Below are 19826 nucleotides of genomic sequence, written 5' to 3'. Positions count from 1 at the left end.
CACGCTAGAGAACAGAAGGAAATGGGGGACGGGTGGCGCATTATTCTTGTCCCGGCAAGCTGAGATCACGCACCACCCCCGTCATTCTAAATCAAGCAGCACTCGCTTGACCAAGTCTATGCGGCGCAGAGCCCGCCCGCGCCCTATGCTTGCTCCGGAGCTCTCGTTCCCTGCCGCGGCTTCTCCGTAGCCATCACTTATTATCCCTAATGCTAGCTTCGTCTATTTACTCGCTTACCCGAGCGGAGGAGAGAAGAAGCGATTGGGATTGGGGGCGAGTGCGTGCGTGCAGCCACAGGCGTCGGCACCATGTCTTTTACCGGCACGCAGGACAAGTGCACGGCGTGCGACAAGACCGTCCATTTCATCGACCTCCTCACTGCCGACGGCGTCACCTACCATAAGACATGCTTCAAGTGCAGCCACTGCAAGGGGATCCTCTCGGTACGTGCATCATGCAAATGTCCTGTCGTCCATGGCATAGAAAAACGATCGAGTTTATTTGCATCCGATGATATCTGCATGCAAGCCACAAAAACAAGAGTTTTTCTGACGCTGCAAACCGAATGATAATGCATTGGCCTCCTGCAGATGTGCAGCTACTCTTCCATGGACGGTGTGCTGTACTGCAAGACCCACTTCGAGCAGCTCTTCAAGGAGACCGGGAGCTTCTCCAAGAAGTTCACGCCAGGTAATGCAGCACCACGACGTGATCTTCAGTCGCCACAGCAATTCTGTTTAATTTGTCGTGCCCGGAAAGAAAATTATGCTGAAAGCTTTGTTGTGTAATTCAGGTTGCAAGTCTTCAGAGAAGGGTGAACTGGTACAGCTAGCCTCACAGAACTAGTATCATCATGATTGCTTTTGGAATGTCTTTGTTTATTGTTGTAACTGGTTAAATGTTTCCAATGCAAATTGGAATCCCTTTGCACTTTGCAGTCAAGGGCCCCAAGCAAGCTATCATCTGCATTTTCTGGTACTCAGGATAAGTGTGCAGCATGCCAGAAAACAGTGTACCCGCTGGAGAAGGTACAGAAATGATGAATTTTTTCTTAGTACTTCCCAAGACCTAATAATACCAAATTGCCATACTTGTGGGAAAGAGTAACAATCAGTAATGCTAACAAAATTGTTCTGTTGTTCAGTTAACTTTGGAAGGCGAGTCCTACCACAAGAGCTGCTTCAAGTGCTCACACGGGGGCTGCATCCTGACCACCTCCTCCTACGCCGCGCTCAACGGCGTCTTGTACTGCAAGATCCACTTCGCGCAGCTGTTCATGGAGAAGGGGAGCTACAACCACATGAAGAAGAAGAGCACGTCCCAGGAGGTGCTGCCGGACGTGGCTGCCGAGGAGCAACCGCCGGAACCAGCGCCACCGCAAGATGAGAAAGGAGATGGGGACAACTAGGAGCAAGCGACCATCCATATATATATCACGCAGACAGAAGTCTGCGTTTGGCATTTTTCTTTACGACGCTTCTTTATTCCCTCCTCTCTCTTTTTTTTTCTTAATCTCTCTGTGAACTCGGTTTGTCATCAAGCTGTAAGTGTACCAGATGCCCTCGTTACGTCTGAGGCTCATGACAATGGCAATTTTGGCATGGAGCTGTGTTAGCCTCGCGGAAAAATTGTAACTTTGTAAGCAGAACTACTACTTTGAATATATGATCCTAACAATGTTGTCCTTAATCCTTATAAGCAGTGTTTTAATGCTTCCCTGGGGAACTGTTTTCTACTTATCATCGATCGAAGAGTGACATTAGAAAAAGGAAATCACAGGGCTCTGAAGAGAACAGAAGGTTCCAAAGCGGTGCAGTTGTTCTATGGCATAGTTCAAGCATGATGCCACCACATCCACATTCGTTACATCACAGAGTATGTGAGTAACAACCCTTCAAGAGTTACACAAAGGGTGCTTCTTCTGTGCGGAAGAAGAACACGCCAGTCGGGCCTCCTTCCGGCAATAGCGCCACCGCAATGATGCAACTGGCACCGTCTTCCGCGGTGTATTCGCCGGTGTCAAAGTTGATGTCAGTCTTGCAATAGCCAGGGTGCACGCTGTTGATGCGCAATTTTGGGAACGCCTTCGACAGTATCCTGGTGTAGCCATTGATCAGAGCCTTGGATACCTTGTAGGCCAGGTACTCAGAGTCGGCAGGCCATCCATGAGTTTTCAGCTGGCCATTCTTGTAGTCTTTTAGGAACAACTCCGACATCTCATCTAGTCTCTCTACCGTCAGGTTGTCAATGTCGTTTAGCTCTTGCTTAAGATCTTCGCCACTGAAATACTGGAATACAAAGAAGAAGAATTGGATGACGAAAATTGTAATTCCTTCTGAGGATTAGTGCCGATTAATCTGTTGCATGATTGTTCAGGACTTCAGATAGGTATACCTGGAGTAGTCCGTAGTTGGATGACACGTTGATGAGCCGTCCGTCAGAGGAGGACAGAAGGATTGGGAGGAGTGCTTCGGTCACATATTTGGTGCCGAAGTAGTTTATTTTCAGGCATTCTCTTGCTTCCTCATAACTCTCCGTGGAGTGCTGCACCATGGTGTTCTTGCCTACGAGCTATTTGATGCACCGGGTTAAGCCTAGTTTGTCACTTCAGCTCAAGGGACCAAGGCCAAGTTTAGTTGCTGAAAATTTTGGCAAAACGACACTGCAGCATTTTCGTTGTTATTTGACAATTAGTGTCCAATCATAGTCTAATTAGGCTTAAAAGATTCGTCTCGTGGATTTCGTCTAAACTGTGTAATTAGTTTTATTTTTTATTTATATTTAATGCTTTATGCATGCGTCCAAAGATTCGATGTGACAGAGAATCTTGAAAAATTTGGTGTTTTGGAGGGAAACTAAACAGGCCCCAAGAAAAAGGGAAACTACCAAGAGACCACTGCTACTGCAGGTTGCAATCTTGCAGATAAGATAGTAGTGTCTTTTCAGTAGAGAGGCCGTGACCACTGCCACTGCTACTATCTTATCTGCAAGATAGTGTCTTCGAGAATTCAAAGGACTTACCTCTTCCTTAATTGATGCTGTATCAATCTCTGCACTTGCACTTGCACCTATAACCCCTGCATTATTGATCTGCACAGCTACTAGCGTCAGGTCGAGTCCATACTTCGTACACAAAGCAAAAAGTCTAAGGGGACGATATATCTAGATACAGTAGATTAAGGGTCCGTGAGCTGTGAAAAAGATGTTGTAAGCTGTTGAAAAGCTACTGTGAGCTATATGCTCTGAACAAGCTGTATGCTGTTTGGTTGAAACAACTAAAAAAATCTGCCCTCTCTCTTTAATTCTCTTGAAACAGCTGTAAAATGTCTCTCTATTTTCACCAATTTAAAAAAACTAAAAGTTAAAAGCCAAAAATAGGGTCCAAGATGCTGCGAAATTTAGCGTTTTGTGGCAACAGAGACACTTTCCAGAAGTTTGAACCAAACACAGCCTAAAATCATTTGGTATGGACCTAAACCTGTAAGTGTGTCACAAATGTTTGACAACTGGTTTGGGAAAAACAAAAACTTGAAGCCACTTCTATTGGTTTGGGTAGCCGAGTAGGGGGGCAACAGGAATGGGTGGTGGCAGAAAAAAATATGAGGCCAATAAATTTGGAAAGTTTCAGTAGAGGGTCTGCCGGAGTTGGTGGCCTCCACTACTCAAGTTGGAGATTGGAGGTCATTTAAGTATTGTAGATGCTCTAAATAATATTTGTATGTATTTTTTCACAAGACTCGTCAATAGATTGACCATATTAAATTCTAATATTTCTGAAAAAAAATCTCTCACCAGGATATCTAGCCTGCCAAACTTCTCCTTGAGAAATTCAGCCAGACGGGCAGTGTCAGTTGGATCACTGACATCCAGGCGGTGAAACTGTACATCAGGTAGTCCGGATCCATGAAGTATACCCACCGCTTCCGATCCTTTTTTTCTCGTCCCTCGCCGTTAGGATCACCATGACACCCCTGGAGGCTAGCTGCCTGCATACTTCCAGCCCAATTCCTTTGTTCCCTCCGGTGACAACAGCAACCCTGAAATAAAACAAATCCACACAAAATTGAGATGTTAATACCGGTTCGTAATCTCGTACACACGAACAAAAATCTATTCAGCATGGATGCCTTTTATCAGAAGGGTCAGAGCAGGTGCTTCTTTCCATCAGCAACCCTTAATACTACAGCAAGGCTAGAGGGAAGACACACAGCTTGCTAAATGGGCTTTGGCAAAGGATTAGCGTGAGTTCTCCGATCGTCCTGTTCGCTTGGCTTATAAGCCGTACTTTTCAGTCAACGAACAGTATTTTTCTCTCACAACAAATCAGCCAACAGTACTTTTCAGCCATGGTTTATCAGCCAAGCGAACAGGACGAATATTCTAATGCCGATTGCCGAGTGGGAGTGGAGACAGGTATTAAAAGGCTGAAATTGCAATGTCTTTTGCATTATCCTTCCAAGGCCGGCTGATTTGTTTATACGAAGATTGATGTAACCCTAGACTTGTTTATACGAAGCTTGATGTAACCCTGGCCATAAAAGTCCAGTCGTTACTAGTGTCAACAGAAAAGCAACAACTTGTCACAATTTTCTTGGCTCGCGGTGTGGCAGAGGCAGCACGGCGGAGGCAGGCTCAAATATTCTAATGCCGAGTGCCACACGTACTAAGTTGACGAGCATCAGAGCATTATTGTTGCAGAGAATTATAATCGTTACTTTTGCGGTAAAGTCAACAGAAAAGCAACAACTTGTCACAATTTTCTTGGCTCATCCCTGCTGTGGGTGTGGCAGAGGCAGCACGGCGGAGGCAGGCTCCAATATTCCAATGCCGAGTGCTACACGTACTACGTTGACGAGCATCAGAGCATTATTGTTGCAGAGAATTATAAAAGCACCTAACGTCTTTTGGGTTGGGTGACTCGGTTAAAGGTTCGCTAGGGGGTGAATACTCTATAAAAATTTCTATAAATACACTAGAGTAAGAGACTAGTACGCTAAATGGCTAAATGCAATTTTACTCTAACTGTACGAGGGTTGCAAGCCACATATTCAACAATTCTAGTTGCTATGATCATTACGCACAAACAATGGCTATATCACTACTTACTAAAAGCTCTCAACAAGTCTACAGTAAAGAGCTCCACTAGGTAATACTAAACTAGCAAGCAAGACAAGCTCTAAAAACTAATTACACTAAAGAGCTTGACAACTAGTTTGCAACAAATATAAAAGAGTGAGTATGGTGATTATACCGTCCGCGTCGAAGAATGAACCAATCACAAGATGGAGACGATCCAATCACCGGGAGAAATTCAATCACACAAGAGACACATGATTTTTCTCTCTGGGTTCACGTGCTCGCCGGCACGCTAGTTCCCCATTATGTTGACCAACACTTGGTGGTTCGGCGGCTAATAGGTATCACACACCTAGCCCATCATAAGAGGCGCCGCAAGAACCTAACCACAAGTGAGGTAGCTCAATGACACGAGCAATTTGCTAGAGTTGCCTTTGGCGCTCCGTCGGGGAAGGCACAAGACTCCTCACAAGCAACCGATCAAGGCCAGAGATAATCACCAACTTCGCTCAACGATCCTCCAATCACCAGGCCATCTAGGTGTCAGCAAACACCAAGAGTAACAAGCTCACAACCAGCCCAAATCACCCAACTAGTGCCACAAGAAGATGCAACTCAATGCAATGCACTAGATATTCCAATCTCACTCAAGATGATGAAATCAAGTGAACAAGTGAGTGGAGTGTGTTGCTCCACTTCCAAAGGTGCACAAGTGTATGAGATGCCAAGAGGGTGGCCAAGGCCAGCAACACCCACTATTTATAGCCACACAAGTAAATAAAGCCGTTATACCCCTTGAAGCTTTTCAGCGAGGTCACCGGACATGGCGGTGACCTGCCCAACGGTCAAATTTCAATGGCTAAAAACTAGCCGTTGGGGCACTAGACAGGGTGGCGGTGACCACCCCGCCGGGTCCCCTGATTTCCCTGCTCTCTGGATAAAAGGGGTGGTGCACCGCCGCACCCATGGCGGTGACCATGGCGGTGTCCCCCTTTGCTTTCGATGCTCTCAGGTAAAGAGGGACAGTGGCACCGCCCTGCCTATGACGGTGACCAGGCGGTGGACCGCCGTGCACCTGGCGGTGTACACCGGACATGCCGGTGACCGCCCTCCAACACGCTGCTCTCGGGCACCTCCAGGTGGGCACCGCCCTAGGGGTGGCGGTGCCACCGGAACAGTGGCGGTGCCATCCCCAGCACCAGTGTTTCTCTGCCTCAGCCAACCGGTCACCGGACGGGCCAGGGCGGTGCACTGCCACGCACATGGCAGTGACCACCCCGAGGCAAACTCCTCCATTAGCTGCGATTTCGTTTCTCGATTCGATCCACAAGCAGTCTAACACTCTTTTCCAAACGTTGCTAACTCTCAACATGTTAGAGCCAAGTTAACATTTCTCAAAATAATTTTCGATAAATATTTTTCGCTTGCTCTCCGATGTGCACTAGGCCTAAATGCAATGCATGAAGTTCAACATCTAATGGCACTAGATGACCAAATTGTCTAGTTAAGAATCCCTCTTAGTAGTACGGTCATCTATAGTGTCTTGATCACTAAAACAAAATCCCTAATTATACCTTGGCCTTGATCTCCATAGGGTTTTGTTTTTCTCTTTCTTCTTTTTAAAGTTGAGCACTTGATTATCATTACATGTGGCCATCTCATCATTTCATGTGATCAACATCACCATTTGAGTGCCACCATGCTCATCACTTGGATTGCACCAACCTAGCTCATATCATCACTCATGACAAAGGTTAGTGCTTAGGTTTCATCAATTATCCAAAACCTAAACTAGGGACTTTCACTTGGTTGGGTGACGTTTTATATGTAGTTAGGTTTATGTCCATATGTTACACCGCCACCATTGTCATAAATGTTTGAGTTAACCCTTTGATACAACTATCTAATCAAGATAATTTAAGTTTACTTGTATGTTGTACCATGCCAATCATATGTGTTTTGAGTTTGATCTTCAGAACACGTTGATTTAATTATTTGTGATTTTTTATCCTTTTTTTGTTAACCTAGACATTATTTTTTCATTTCTATGGCATTTGCCACCATGAACATTTCAAATTACCAAACATAGTTCAGGTACTTGTAAATAGAATCAGAGATCCACATGTAAACAAATGCCAGGAATTCTATTTATTCAGTTCCTTAAGAGAACATAGAAGCTTCCGGGGAGTGCTAGGGTTCGACCAGGGTGGCACCCAGTCGCACGCCGACCAGCTGAAGATGGGTCTCGCCTCGTCCCGCCTGGCCCACTGTTTATCATCCTCTTCGTCATCACCCCTGCCGCCGGAGCTCTAGGCGAAACCTTAGCGCGGCCATGGCAACCTCCTTCTTCCCCCTCTCCCACTCCCACCGCCACCATGGCCATGCTCGGCAGCGAGCACCACCAGGACGCCCTCGCCCAGACATGGCCCGGCCTGCCTCCACCGCCGCCAGGGCCCCTAGCTGCCTGGGCCGGCCTACCTCCCCTGAACCGCCTTCTAAGCCCACCGGAGTTGGAAAAGAAGAGGGGAGACGCCGGAACCCTAACCGCCGTCGCCGGAACCCTAGCCGTCGCCTTCTTCTTCCTCTTCGGTGGGGCGCGGGTGCGGGGTCGCCTAGGGAGAGGGAGAAGGAGAGGGAGAGGGTGGGCCGGGCCACGTCGCGTGGGAGACGGAGAGGGAGCCCACGTAGCATGGAGAGGGGGAGGGAAGGGGTGGTCGGCGTGTGGCTTCCTGCCACCTGGTCGGACCGGAAGATTTCCGGAAGCTTCCAATGCGGTGCAGTTGTTCTATAACATAGTTCAAGCTTGATGCCACCACATTCGTTAATCGTTATCGTTACATCACTGAGTGAGTAACCCTTCGAAAGTTACACAAAGGGTGCTTCTTCTGTGCGGGAGAAGAACATGCCAGTTGGGCCTCCTTCCGGCAACAGCGCCACTGCAACAATGCAACTGGCACCGTCTTCCGAGGTGAATTCACCGGTGTGAAAGTCGACGTCAGTCTCGCAGAAGCCGAGGTGCACGCTGTTGATGCGCAATTCCGGGTGCGCCTTCCCCAGTATCCTTGTATAGCCATTGGTCAAAGCCTTGGATACCTTGTAGGCTAGGCACCCAGAATCACCAGGCCATCCTTGAGATTTCAGCTGGTCGTTCTTGTAATCTTTCAGGAACAAATCTGACATCTCGTCTAGCCTCTCTACCGTCAGCTTGTCAATATCGTTTAGCTCTTGCTTAAGATCTTCACCACTGAAATACTGGAAGAGAAGGTTTATTTAGTGCACGAGAAAAGACCGACTGATATGTATGATTGTGCAGAAGTTCAGATAGGTATACCCGGAGTTGTCAGTAGTTGTCCGTCAGAAAAGGATAGAAGAGGGAGGAGTGCTTCGGTCACATATTTGGTGCCGAAGTAGTTTATTTTCAGACATTCTCTTGCTTCCTCATAACTCTCCGAGGAGTGCTGCACCAACCATTGTAGCCTCTCCGTCGTGCTCTTGCCTGCCAGCTGTTCGATGCACTGGGTTAATCCTAGTTTACCACTTCAGTTCAAGGGACCAAGAAAAGGGTAAGTACAAAGAGATCATGCTGCTGCAAGTTGCAATCTTGCAGACTGACAGTAGCGTCTTTTCAGTAGAGAAACTGGTGACGCTACTGTGAAAATTGTGAACAATGATCTTGGAGAAGTCAAAGGACTTACTACGTCCTGAATTGGCGTTGTGGTATCAATCTCTGTAGTTGTACTTACACCTATAACCCCTGCATTATTGATCTGCGGAGCTACCGGCACCAGGTTGCTTGAGTGAGTCCATACTCCATACAAAGCATGGTGTATGTGATATGAGTTACTAACTTACTATTCAGAAAGTTAAAAGAAGCTCACGTCGAGCTTGCCAAACTTCTCTTGGATAAATTCGGCCAGACGGGCAGCGTCAGTTGAATCACTGACATCCAGCCGGTGAAACTGTACATCAGGTAGTCCTGATCCATGAAGCATATCCACTGCTTCTGATCCCTTTTTCTCGTCCCTCGCCGTCAGGATCACCATGACACCCCTGGAAGCTAGCTGCCTGCATACCTCAAGCCCAATTCCTTTGTTCCCTCCGGTGACAACAGCAACCCTGAAAACAAATCCACACAAAATTGAGATGTGAATACTAATTCGTAACTCGTACACACGAATAAAAATCTAATCTGGTTGGATGCCTTTTATCAGAAGGGTCAGGGCAGGCACTTCTTTCCATCAGCAACATCTATCAGACCTTCTGTACTGGAGCAAGGCTAGCGGGAAGACCGATGGCAACGGATTAACGTAAATTCATCCCATGCGCTATATTTAAGTTGGTGGCGGAGGCAGGCTCCAATCCAATATTCCAGTGAGGAGTGCCAAATGTAAGTTGACGAGCATAGAACATTTTTTTTAAGGAATGGCATCAGAGGATTATTCCAAATCTCTAGCGTTAGTTGATGAACCAGATTCCAGTAGTATCTGTTAGTGCTTGCATTAGATTAGATGATAAGGAATAGCACAAGCAAACTGATCTGCCATACGACGGTCGGCTGAAATTGCAATCTACTGTATGTTGCATTATTCTTCCCGGCCGGCTAGATTTCTTTATACGAAGCTTGATGAAGGCCTGCCGCCTGCGCCTGAATCGTTGAAAACGTCCACGATGAGCAATCATGATTTAGCGCCGGTGGCCTTCTTGACTTCTTGCAGGCTAGTGATGTAACCCTGACCATAAAAAGTCGTCACTTTTGAGGCCGAGGCATCACGAAAGCAACTGCCTGTCACAATTTTCATGGCCTCTCCCCGGTGTGGTTAAAGTTTCCGGATCGATGGGATCGAGGTATGGGGTCGCGGAATGTGGCACGCTACTTGCAAGAAATTTTTTTACACTTCGGATCGAAAATGAACGAAAATGAACCCACGAAGGGTGACTCGCCGAGAATCCCTCTCGATCAGCCTCGGCTCGTGTGACACTGTGACCTAGTCAATTTCCAACTAGTGAGCTGTCAATTTGCATGCATGACAACTAGTTTTTCTAGTTTCAAGAGGTTTTCTCTTTATTACAATTAAAACTGACAAAAGCGTGCTCATACATGGCTACTGATGAAGTATATTGACTTATATTATCATAAGCAGGGTTTTTAATTTTTGTATTAAAAAAACTTCGGTCACCGCTAAAATTACCAAAATTCATGAAATTCGGCCAAAATTTCATCGAATTTTTTAGAGACTTGCACATGAAGTATGTCTTTTCCAAAAATTTAGATCTGAACAAATATTAGCATAATTTATGATTACACATCTATTGAGTAGAACAATATGCAACATAAACAAGTATGAGTCTAGAGTTATATTACACATGCATTAGTGTATTACAAAATTTCGGATTTTCTTTGAGCCACCACTAAAATTCATGAAATTTCGGTCAATTTTGTGCTGAAATTTTGAACCATCTTCTACAAGCAACTCAAGATTTCTTTAATTTCATTCTTTAAACCGTTCTAGAAATCACAAAAGTACTTATATATAAAGGGACTCAAATATATCCTTCTTAACTGGGCGGTGCCAGTTGTTGGCTTGTAGCTGTCGATGCGATGCATCACAAGTTAACATTGATTAGCCAGCGCTAGTTGCAACTCAAGAGATCAGCTAAAGACAACAAAAATCATGATTTGTCCATTCTCTAAAATAGAAACCCCTAAAAAAACTAGACTACTTCAACCATCTCTAAATTTGCCACTCGTTAATATTCAAAACTATGTAAATTTGCCACTCTTAATGTTCAAAACTACAGAAAGCCAGAACACTAAATTGAAATCGGAGGCAGCTCACGCTCTGTCAGAGCGCGTATGCCTCGAAGCTATTGGAGCGGAGCGGCATAGCTGAGTGCAAGCCGTGCATGACTCCGATGGAGGAGCGGCTGAAGCTGACGAAGACCAGTACCACGGCGAAGGTAGATGCAACACTCTACCGGAGCATCGTCGACGGTCTACGCTACCTAGTCCACACGAGGTCGGACATTGCATTCGCCGTGGGCTACGTCAGCCGCTTCATGGAGGATCCCTGAGAGGATCACTGGGCTACAGTGAAGCGGCTGCTGCGCTACGTTAAGGGGACGGTGGATTAGATGATCGTCTTCTCCAAGACCGGTGGAAATAGGCTGCAGCTCACTGTATTCAGCGATGCAGACACGATGGGGGACATCGACAGACGGCGGAGCACCTCTAGCGTGCTCGTCTTCCTCGGATCGGCTCTAATCTCATGATTGTCGCTGAAACAGAAGGTGGTGGCGCTGTTCACGTGCGAGGCAGAGTACGTGGCGACGGCCACAGCGGCGTGCCAAGCTGTGTGACTGTGCCGGCTGCTGGACGAGCTGACCGGTGTGGAAGCTCACCCACCAGCATTGATGGTGGACAACCAGCCTGCCATCGTCCTCAGTGAAGAATCTGGTTCTCCACGACCGTAGCAAGCATATCGACGTCAAGTTCTACTTTCTCAGGGACTGTGTCGATGGAGGGCAGATCGTCATCGAGTTCGTCGAAACTTGTCAGCAACTCGCGGACGTCCTCACCAAGCCGCTCGGCCTGTCTTCGGTTCACGGAGCTAAAAAAGATGATCGACATGGTGGAGATTCTAGGGTTAGCAGTAGGATTAGGGAAAGAATTGTAAAGTAATCTGCTGCTTTCCCTCTGTACGCGCGGCAGGGGCAGGCGCCGAAAGGGCTCCCCTGCTGTTGCACTGTAGCCGCGGCAGGGGCAGGCGCCGAAAGGTTCCCCTGCTACACTGTAGCCACAGCAGGGACAGGCTCCAAAGTCAACCTGCTGTCATATCTAGTCATTGTAGCAGCATGGCAGACTGTCATATTTGTGTACTAGGATTAGATGGGTAGAGTTGTATATATAGTTTCACTGTAACTCAGTAAAGAGAGCGAGTTCATTTTTATCATCTCCTCTGCAAAGCTCCGACCAATGTTGGTGCTTGTGCTGTATGTGTGTGTGCTCTGTTCTCCCTCTCTCTTCTTCCTCCAGCTGCAGTGTATGATCGGGAACGATGGTGAATGGTCAGCTCACCCGTGATCAGAGAACCCTGCTTCGTTTAGCTTCTCGACGGCGACTAAGCCTCTCGTCTTGTCCCTGGCTGTCAAGACGACTGTTAGGCCGTTGCCGGCTAGCTGTCGGCACTCCTCTAGCCTAATTCCTTAGTTCGCTCCGGTGACCACAACAATCCTATCACATCTCACTTATAGGAATAGGCAGCCGATTCTTAGGGAGTGTTTGGTTTTTTAGTCGCTTCTAAAATTTATGTCACATCGAATGTTTAGATTAAAGAGCATTAAATATCGATTAATTATAAAACCAATTACATAGATGGAGGCTAATTTGTGAGACGGGTTTTTTAAGCCTAAGTAATCTGTCATTAGCACATGTTTACTGTAGCACCACGTTGTCAAATCATGGACTAATTAAGCTTAAAATATTCGTCTCGCAAATTAGTCACAAGTTGTGTAATTAGTTTCATAATTAGTCTATATTTAATACTCCATACATATGTTTAAACATTCGAAGTGACAAATTTTAGTAGCGTCCGTATAAACCAAACAGGGCCTTAACGTAATGGTTTCCTTGAAGGCTGCGCCCAAGGAAGCAAGAAGCAACATGGAGATACGGCGCGTACCTTGTGCTGGGGGGACTGGGACTGCGAATACCGCCCTCCATGAGCGTTCACCGGCACGAGTTTGAGCGGAAGAACGATTTTTGAAGAAATTGCCTGCTTAGTTCGCTCAGATCTTGTCGATACTAATGGGTATATATATACTTCAGCGAGAGAAAAGACCACAGCTATGACCGGAGATTATTCTCCTATCATGTTTGATGGATGCAAATGGCATGCTTCCAAACCTTTAGTTTTGTGCGGTTTTCGTTTGGTCGTCTGTCCGCAGCTGTTCAACGGAATAATCGGTGCCTGTCTTCTTTCTTAGATGAATAATTGGTGCCGGCTTGTGCATACTGACAAGGTATCGTACTCAGCTGATTCCTTTCTGGTTCGGTCACGCGCCGCCCTTGTCTGGTCATAATAATTTTACGGAAATAAAAATCTAGATGTTCGCTTAATGTGAATGTTAAGTTTGAATGCATTGTTGGCCGCGCAAATAAAATTTTTACGGAAATAACCAGAAAATGATTATTAATATTTTTTAGAAAATAGAAAAATTTCCAGACCCAGTAACCGCACACAGTCAAAAGTTTATTCTTTTTTTTTGAAAGGCACCAGCAAAAAATTTGCTATGCATGTATTAATAGAGTAGGGGCAAAGTACAACAAAACCTTTTAAAAAAATAAAACAAAACAACCACCCTCAAATAGGCAACAACACAACAAACACCACAGGACCACTGCCGGCGAAGCAAAACTAGGGCTACCGTTGTCATGCCGCCACAATGAAAGGTCCTAATATGACTAGAGGGGGGGTGAATAGCCTATTTAAAAAACTACAAATCAACTAGAGCAATTTGATTAGTATGGCAAATAGCGTAATGCAAATTTGCTCTAGCTCTACAAGGGTTGCAAGCCATCTATCAATAATTCTAGTTGCAATTATTACTTAGGCACTCAAACTTGCTATGTAATTACTCACTAAGAGCTCTCAATCTTGCTACTCTAAAGAGCTCAACTAGATGAATGTAAATAATAAAGTAAGCTCTCAATTCTAATTATACTAAAGAGCTTGTATCAACTAGTTTGCAAGAATATAAATAAGTGAGTAGGGTGATTATACCTCCGTGTAGGGGTTGAACCAATCACAAGATGAAGATTAAGTCAATCACTGGGAGAATGCAAATGACAAGAGACAACCAATTTTTTCTCCCGAGGTTCACGTGCTTGCCAACATGCTAGTCCCCGTTGTGTCGACCAACACTTGGTGGTTCGGCGGCTAAGAGGTGTTTCACAAACCTCATCCACACGATTGGACACCGCAAGAACCTACCCACAAGTGAGGTAACTCAATGACACGAGCAATTTACTAGAGTTACCTTTCGACACTCCACCGGAGAAGGTACAACTCCCCTCACAATCACCGAAGGCGGCCACGAACAATCACCAACTCGTGCTGATCCTCCACCGCTGCACCGAACCATCTAGGTGGTGGCAACCACCAAGAGTAACAAGCGAAATCCGCAGCGCAACACGAATACCAAGTGCCTCTAGATGCAATCACTCAAGCAATGCACTTGGATTCTCTTCCAATCTCACAAAGATGATGGATCAATGATGGAGATGAGTATGAGTGCTTTGGCTAAGCTCACAAGGTTGCTATATCAATGAAAATGTGCAAGAGTTATAGCTTGAGCCGGCCAAGGGGCTTTAAATAGAAGCCCCCATCAAATAGAGCCGTTGGCTCAAAAAATGGGCTAACTGCGCGTCGACCGGACGCTCCGGTCACACAGCACCGGACGCTCCGGTTGTGAATACTGGACGCGTCTGGTCGGCATACCGGACGTGTCCGATAGCCTCAGACTGCCACATGTCCGGTTCAAATCATCATAGTCGTTGCCACGTATTCTACCGATGACTGGACGCTCACACCGGACGTAGAGTCACAAATGACCGGACGCTCAGCCGCTGCGTCCGGTCAAGTCTAGTAAGCCTCTAGAGCCAACTGTACGCGTCTTGTAGAGACTGACCGAACATTGAGCCTCAGCATCCGGTCGAGTACAGTAAGCACCCATGGATGATCGGACGCATCTGGTCATACCGGACCGGACGCTGCCAGCGTCCGATCGACTTCACTGCCGAACACTGAATCACACCGGACGTGTCCAGTGTGGCGACCTGGACGCGTCCAGTCGCTGAGTACGTCGCCGAGTACCGGACGCGTCCGGTCACTCTGTAAACAGCGCGACTCACTCCTTTTCGACTCTATCTCCTTCACCCTTGCTCAAATATGCCAACCATCCAAGTGTATCACCTTGTGCACATATGTTAGCATATTTTCACAAACTTTGTCAAGGGTGATAGTACCCCACCAGATCCTAAATGCATATGCAATGAATTAGAGCATCTAGTGGCACTTTGATAACTGCATTCCGATACGAGTTTCATCCCTCTTAATAGTACGGCTATCAATCCTAAATGTGATCACTACTCGCTAAGTGTCTTGATCACCAAAACAAAATGGCTCCTATGGTTTATACCTTTACCTTGAGCCTTTTGTTTTTTTCTTTCTTCTTTTCTAAGTTCAAGCATTTGATCATCACCAATGTCATGATCTTCGTCATTGCTTCATCACTTGGAGTAGTGCTACCTATCTCATGATCATCTTGATAAACTAGGTTAGCACTTAGGGTTTCATCAATTAACCAAAACCAAACTAGAGCTTTCAATCTTCCCCTTTTTGGTAATTGATAACAACCCTTATACAAAGATATAAATTAAAGTTCATTTGAATCCATGTTGCTTGCCCAAGTATATTTACCATGTGTAAAGGATATGGACAAGTTTCATGAACTCCATATGATAGCAATTGCTTCCCCTATATATGTGCTAAGAGTTTGATTGAAGCTTTGCACATATGATTAGATAGGAAATATAGGAGACAATTTCTACCAAATGATGCTAAGGTATAAGAGATGGACCTTTGAAGCGTGATACCAATTGGAGTGCACCAATATGTCATCCTTAGCACCATTAGTAACTAGACATACACAAAAACTAGAATACCTCATGAGATCAATATTACAAGCAAGGGTTTAGTTTCCATAGGATAAATATAGGTCTAGTTACTTTAGCCTATGCATGCTAGTTTTTCATTTCAACATTCAAACCTACAACTAGCATACACCACACAAGCATGGATATTTGAAATTAAAACTTATGCCATGCAAGCAAACATATGTAATGCATATTCAAATGCACTATACAAGTTTATGAGCCTGCTCCCCCTATTTGTATGCTCAAATTTTTAATTGATCCCATTCCTTTATCATATTTTATCTCTCCCCCTTTGTTTATTTGTTGTCTTTTCACTATCTTTGTACACTATTTCTCCCCCTTTGTCATCAATGACCACAACGGCTTAAAGTATAGATAGGATAGGATTATCAATGTCAACAATTAGCACAAAAGGTGAGCTCAAATTATAGATAGGTTGGAGTGAAACCATGTGAAATGAGGATTATTTTCCCAATTTAGTTCAATCTAGATTACTTACAAAAGATATTTAACTCAGTTTGATCCAAGGACAAGCTTCTTCACACCTCCAAATAAGGGTTATCTTATACCATGTTGAGTTAAACACTTATAGCTCATTTTCTAAATTAAACACTAGGTTTACAAGCTAAAAAACATGTCATATGCTACCACTAGATCATTTCAAACATACAAGCAATAGTGGTACCATACAAGCATCAAATACATTTGATTTTTATGAATGAGCCTAGGACATGATAGGAATGACTAGATGCACTAAACAAGTCCTTAGCAATGGATGGATAACATGTCAATCAATTTTACCTTGCTTTGCTCGAAGGAGAGGCATGTCATATAATGGGGGTGCATCAACACATATTTGAGAAGTCAAGTATGTTCAATTCATTCCTTAGCTTGTAAAACCTCTTCTCATCAAGTGGCTTGGTGAATATATCGCCAAGTTGATCATCGGTGCCCACACTCTCTATGCAAATGTCCCCCTTTTTGTTGGTGATCTCTTATGAAATGATGGTGGACATCAATATGCTTTGTTCTTGAGTATTAAACCGGGTTGTTGGTGAGCTTGATGACACTCTCATTGTCACATAGCAATAGCACTTGCTTGAACTTGATTCCAAAGTCACTCAAGGTAGCCTTTATCCAAAGTAATTGAGCACAACAACTACCGGCTGAAATGTACTCCGCTTCGGCGGTTGAAAGTGCTACACTATTTTGCTTCTTTGATGACCAAGACACCATTGATCTTCCCAATAGTTGACATGTGCCCGATGTGCTCTTTCTCTCAACTTTGCATCCCGCATAATCGGAATCTGAATATCCAATCAACTCAAATCTTACTCCTGTGGGATACCATAATCCAACATGTTGTGTATGCTTCAAGTACCTCAATATTCTCTTAGTTGCCTTCAAATGACTTTCTCTTGGTGAGGCTTGAAATCTGGCACACATGCATACACTAAACATCACATCCGGCCTTGATACGGTCACATAGAGTAGAATTCCAATCATAGACCGATACATCTTTTGATCCACCATGTTGCCACTAGCAACACTATCTAAGCTTCCACTTGTCCCCATTAGTGTACTAATAGCTTTACTCTCATCCATTTCAAACTTCTTGAGCATGTCCTTGATATACTTGCCTTGACTCACAAATGTGTCATTCTTCATTTGCTTGATTTGAAGACCAAGGAAGTAACTAAGTTCTCCAATCATAGACATCTCAAACTCACTTGCCATCATCTTGCCAAACTCCTCACAAAATTCTTGATTTGTTGATCCAAAGATGATATCATCAACATAGATCTACATTACAAACAAGTCATTTCCAAGCTTCTTGGTAAAGAGAGTGGTGTTAACCTTTCCCATTTTGAATCCCTTAGAGAGTAGGAAATCCCTCAATCTCTCATACCATGCTCTAGGTGCTTGCTTTAATCCATACAAAGCCTTTCTCAACTTGTAGACATGGTTGGGTTTCTTCTCATCTTCAAAACTGGGAGGTTGCTCAACATACACAAGTTCATTGATGTACCCATTGAGAAATGCACTTTTCATATCTATTTGGTACAACTTGATGTTGTGGGCACAAGCATAGGCTAACAAGATCCTAATTGCTTCCAATCTTGCAACCGGGGCATATGTTTCTCTAAAGTCAAGACCTTCAACTTGAGTGTAACCTTGAGCCACTAATCTTGCTTTGTTTCTTATTACTATCCCATCTTAATCTTGCTTGTTCTGAAAGACCCACTTGGTTCCAATCACATTATGATCCTTAGGCCTCTTAACTAAATCCCATACTTGGTTTCTTGTGAAGTTATTTAGCTCTTCATGCATAGCATTGATCCAATCAACATCCCTCAAAGCTTAAACTATCTTCTTAGGTTTAATGGATGACATAAATGAGAAATGCTCATAAAATAAAGCCAATCTTGATCTTGTTTGCACACCTCTTGAGATATCACCAATGATAGTGTCCAATGGATGATCTCTTGCAACATTGGTTAATTGAAGCACTTGCATTTGATTGCTAGCATTTGATTGATCACTTGGTTGAGATGATGAACTAGCCATTTGTTGATCTTGCACATTGCCATCACTAGTGCTTGCTTGGATTTGATCATGAGAACCACTAGCTTGCACATTTGAGTTAGAGAGCACTTGATTCTTGTCATCTTTAATATCAATCACCTTTCTAGGCCTTAACTCACCAATGTTCATGTTCTTCATTGCATTGACCAATTAAGTGCCTCTTACATCATCTAGATTCTCATCTTCCTCTTAGAAACCATTTGTTTCATCAAATTCCACATCATGAACCTCCTTAAGAGTACCACTAGCCAAATTCCAAACTCTATAAGCCTTGCTAGTAGTGGAGTAACCAAGCAAGAAACCTTCATCACATTTCTTTTCAAACTTGCTCAATCTAGTGCCTTTCTTCAATATATAGCATTTACAACCAAAAACCCGAAAGTATGCTATGTTGGGCTTTCTTCCATTCAATAGCTCATAAGGTGTTTTCTCCATCATGGGGTGACAATAGAGTCGGTTGCTATAGTAGCAAGCCGTATTGATTGCTTCGGCCCAAAATGAATGACTCACATTGTACTCACTCAACATTGATCTTGCCATATCAATCAAGGTTCTATTCTTTCTTTCAACTAGCTCATTTGATTGAGGAGTATACTTGACCGAGAATTGATGTCTAATTCCAAATTCATCACATAACTCATCAATCCTAGTGTTCTTGAACTCACTTCCATTGTCACTTCTAACTTTCTTGATTATTGTTTTCAAACTCATTATGAATGCCTTTGACAAATGATTTGAATATTGCAAACACATCACTCTTGTCAACAAGAAAGAATACCCATGTATATCTAGTGAAATCATTCACAATCACAAATTCATATTTATTTCCTCCAATGCTAGTGTATGTGGTTGGTCCAAACAAGTCCATGTGCATCAACTCAAATGCCTTAGATGTGCTCATCATGCTCTTCTTAGGATGTGTGCTACCAACTTGCTTTCTGGCTTGACATGCACTACATAACTTATCCTTCTCAAATGTGACATCTTTCAAGCCTCTAACTAAGTCATGCTTAATCAACTTGTTTAATTGTTTCATTCTAATATGACCAAGCCTTCTATGCTATAACCAACCCATGCTAGACTTAGTAATCAAATATGTTGACAATTGAGGTTCTCTAGCATTGAAATTAACCGAGTATAGATTCTCATATCTAAATCATTTGAATATCAAGTTAGAGCCATCTACACTTATGATCTCTACATCATCCACACCAAATATGCACTTGAAACCAAGATCACACAATTGAGCTACCAACAATAAGTTGAAGTTCAAGCTCTCTACTAGTAGCACATTGGAAATACTCAAGTCATTGGATATTGCAATCTTACCAAGCCCTTTGACTTTGCCTTTGCCATTGTCACCAAATGTGATACTATCAATCACATTGCTCTTGCTTTCATTGACTGGATTGAACATTCTTGGATCACCGGTCATGTGTTGTGTGCACC

The 19826-nt window shown here is 44.2% G+C and overlaps 1 protein-coding gene and 2 pseudogenes across 1 annotated transcript; 1 reads left to right on the top strand and 2 right to left on the bottom strand.

The window, feature by feature from the left end:
* Positions 1-232: 232 nt before the first annotated feature.
* Positions 233-1671, top strand: LOC136496798 (LIM domain-containing protein PLIM2b-like). Its single transcript, XM_066492554.1, has 5 exons — positions 233-444; positions 592-691; positions 795-823; positions 940-1029; positions 1146-1671. Exons 1-5 carry the CDS (start codon positions 310-312, stop codon positions 1407-1409), a joined length of 618 nt encoding a protein of 205 aa, XP_066348651.1. The 5' UTR covers positions 233-309; the 3' UTR covers positions 1410-1671.
* Positions 1672-1761: 90 nt separating this feature from the next.
* Positions 1762-4448, bottom strand: LOC136496797 (salutaridine reductase-like; annotated as a pseudogene).
* A 3494-nt stretch (positions 4449-7942) lies between these two features.
* LOC136498438 (short-chain dehydrogenase/reductase 2b-like) lies at positions 7943-12801 on the bottom strand (annotated as a pseudogene).
* Positions 12802-19826: the final 7025 nt, after the last annotated feature.

The sequence above is a fragment of the Miscanthus floridulus genome, chromosome 12, assembly GCF_019320115.1.
Source record: "Miscanthus floridulus cultivar M001 chromosome 12, ASM1932011v1, whole genome shotgun sequence".
NCBI classification, from domain to species: Eukaryota; Viridiplantae; Streptophyta; class Magnoliopsida; order Poales; family Poaceae; genus Miscanthus; species Miscanthus floridulus.
Note: the sequence above shows the minus strand (reverse complement) of the source record. Positions and strands in the feature narration are given on the sequence as shown.

Bases quoted from the DNA above. Each gene is read 5' to 3' on its own strand.
- LOC136496798 (XM_066492554.1), top strand. From the start codon at position 310: ATGTCTTTTACCGGCACGCAGGACAAGTGCACGGCGTGCGACAAGACC. The intron at 445-591 runs GTACGTGCATCA...GGCCTCCTGCAG, and splicing joins ACTGCAAGGGGATCCTCTCG to ATGTGCAGCTACTCTTCCAT. The intron at 692-794 runs GTAATGCAGCAC...TGTGTAATTCAG, and splicing joins CTCCAAGAAGTTCACGCCAG to GTTGCAAGTCTTCAGAGAAG.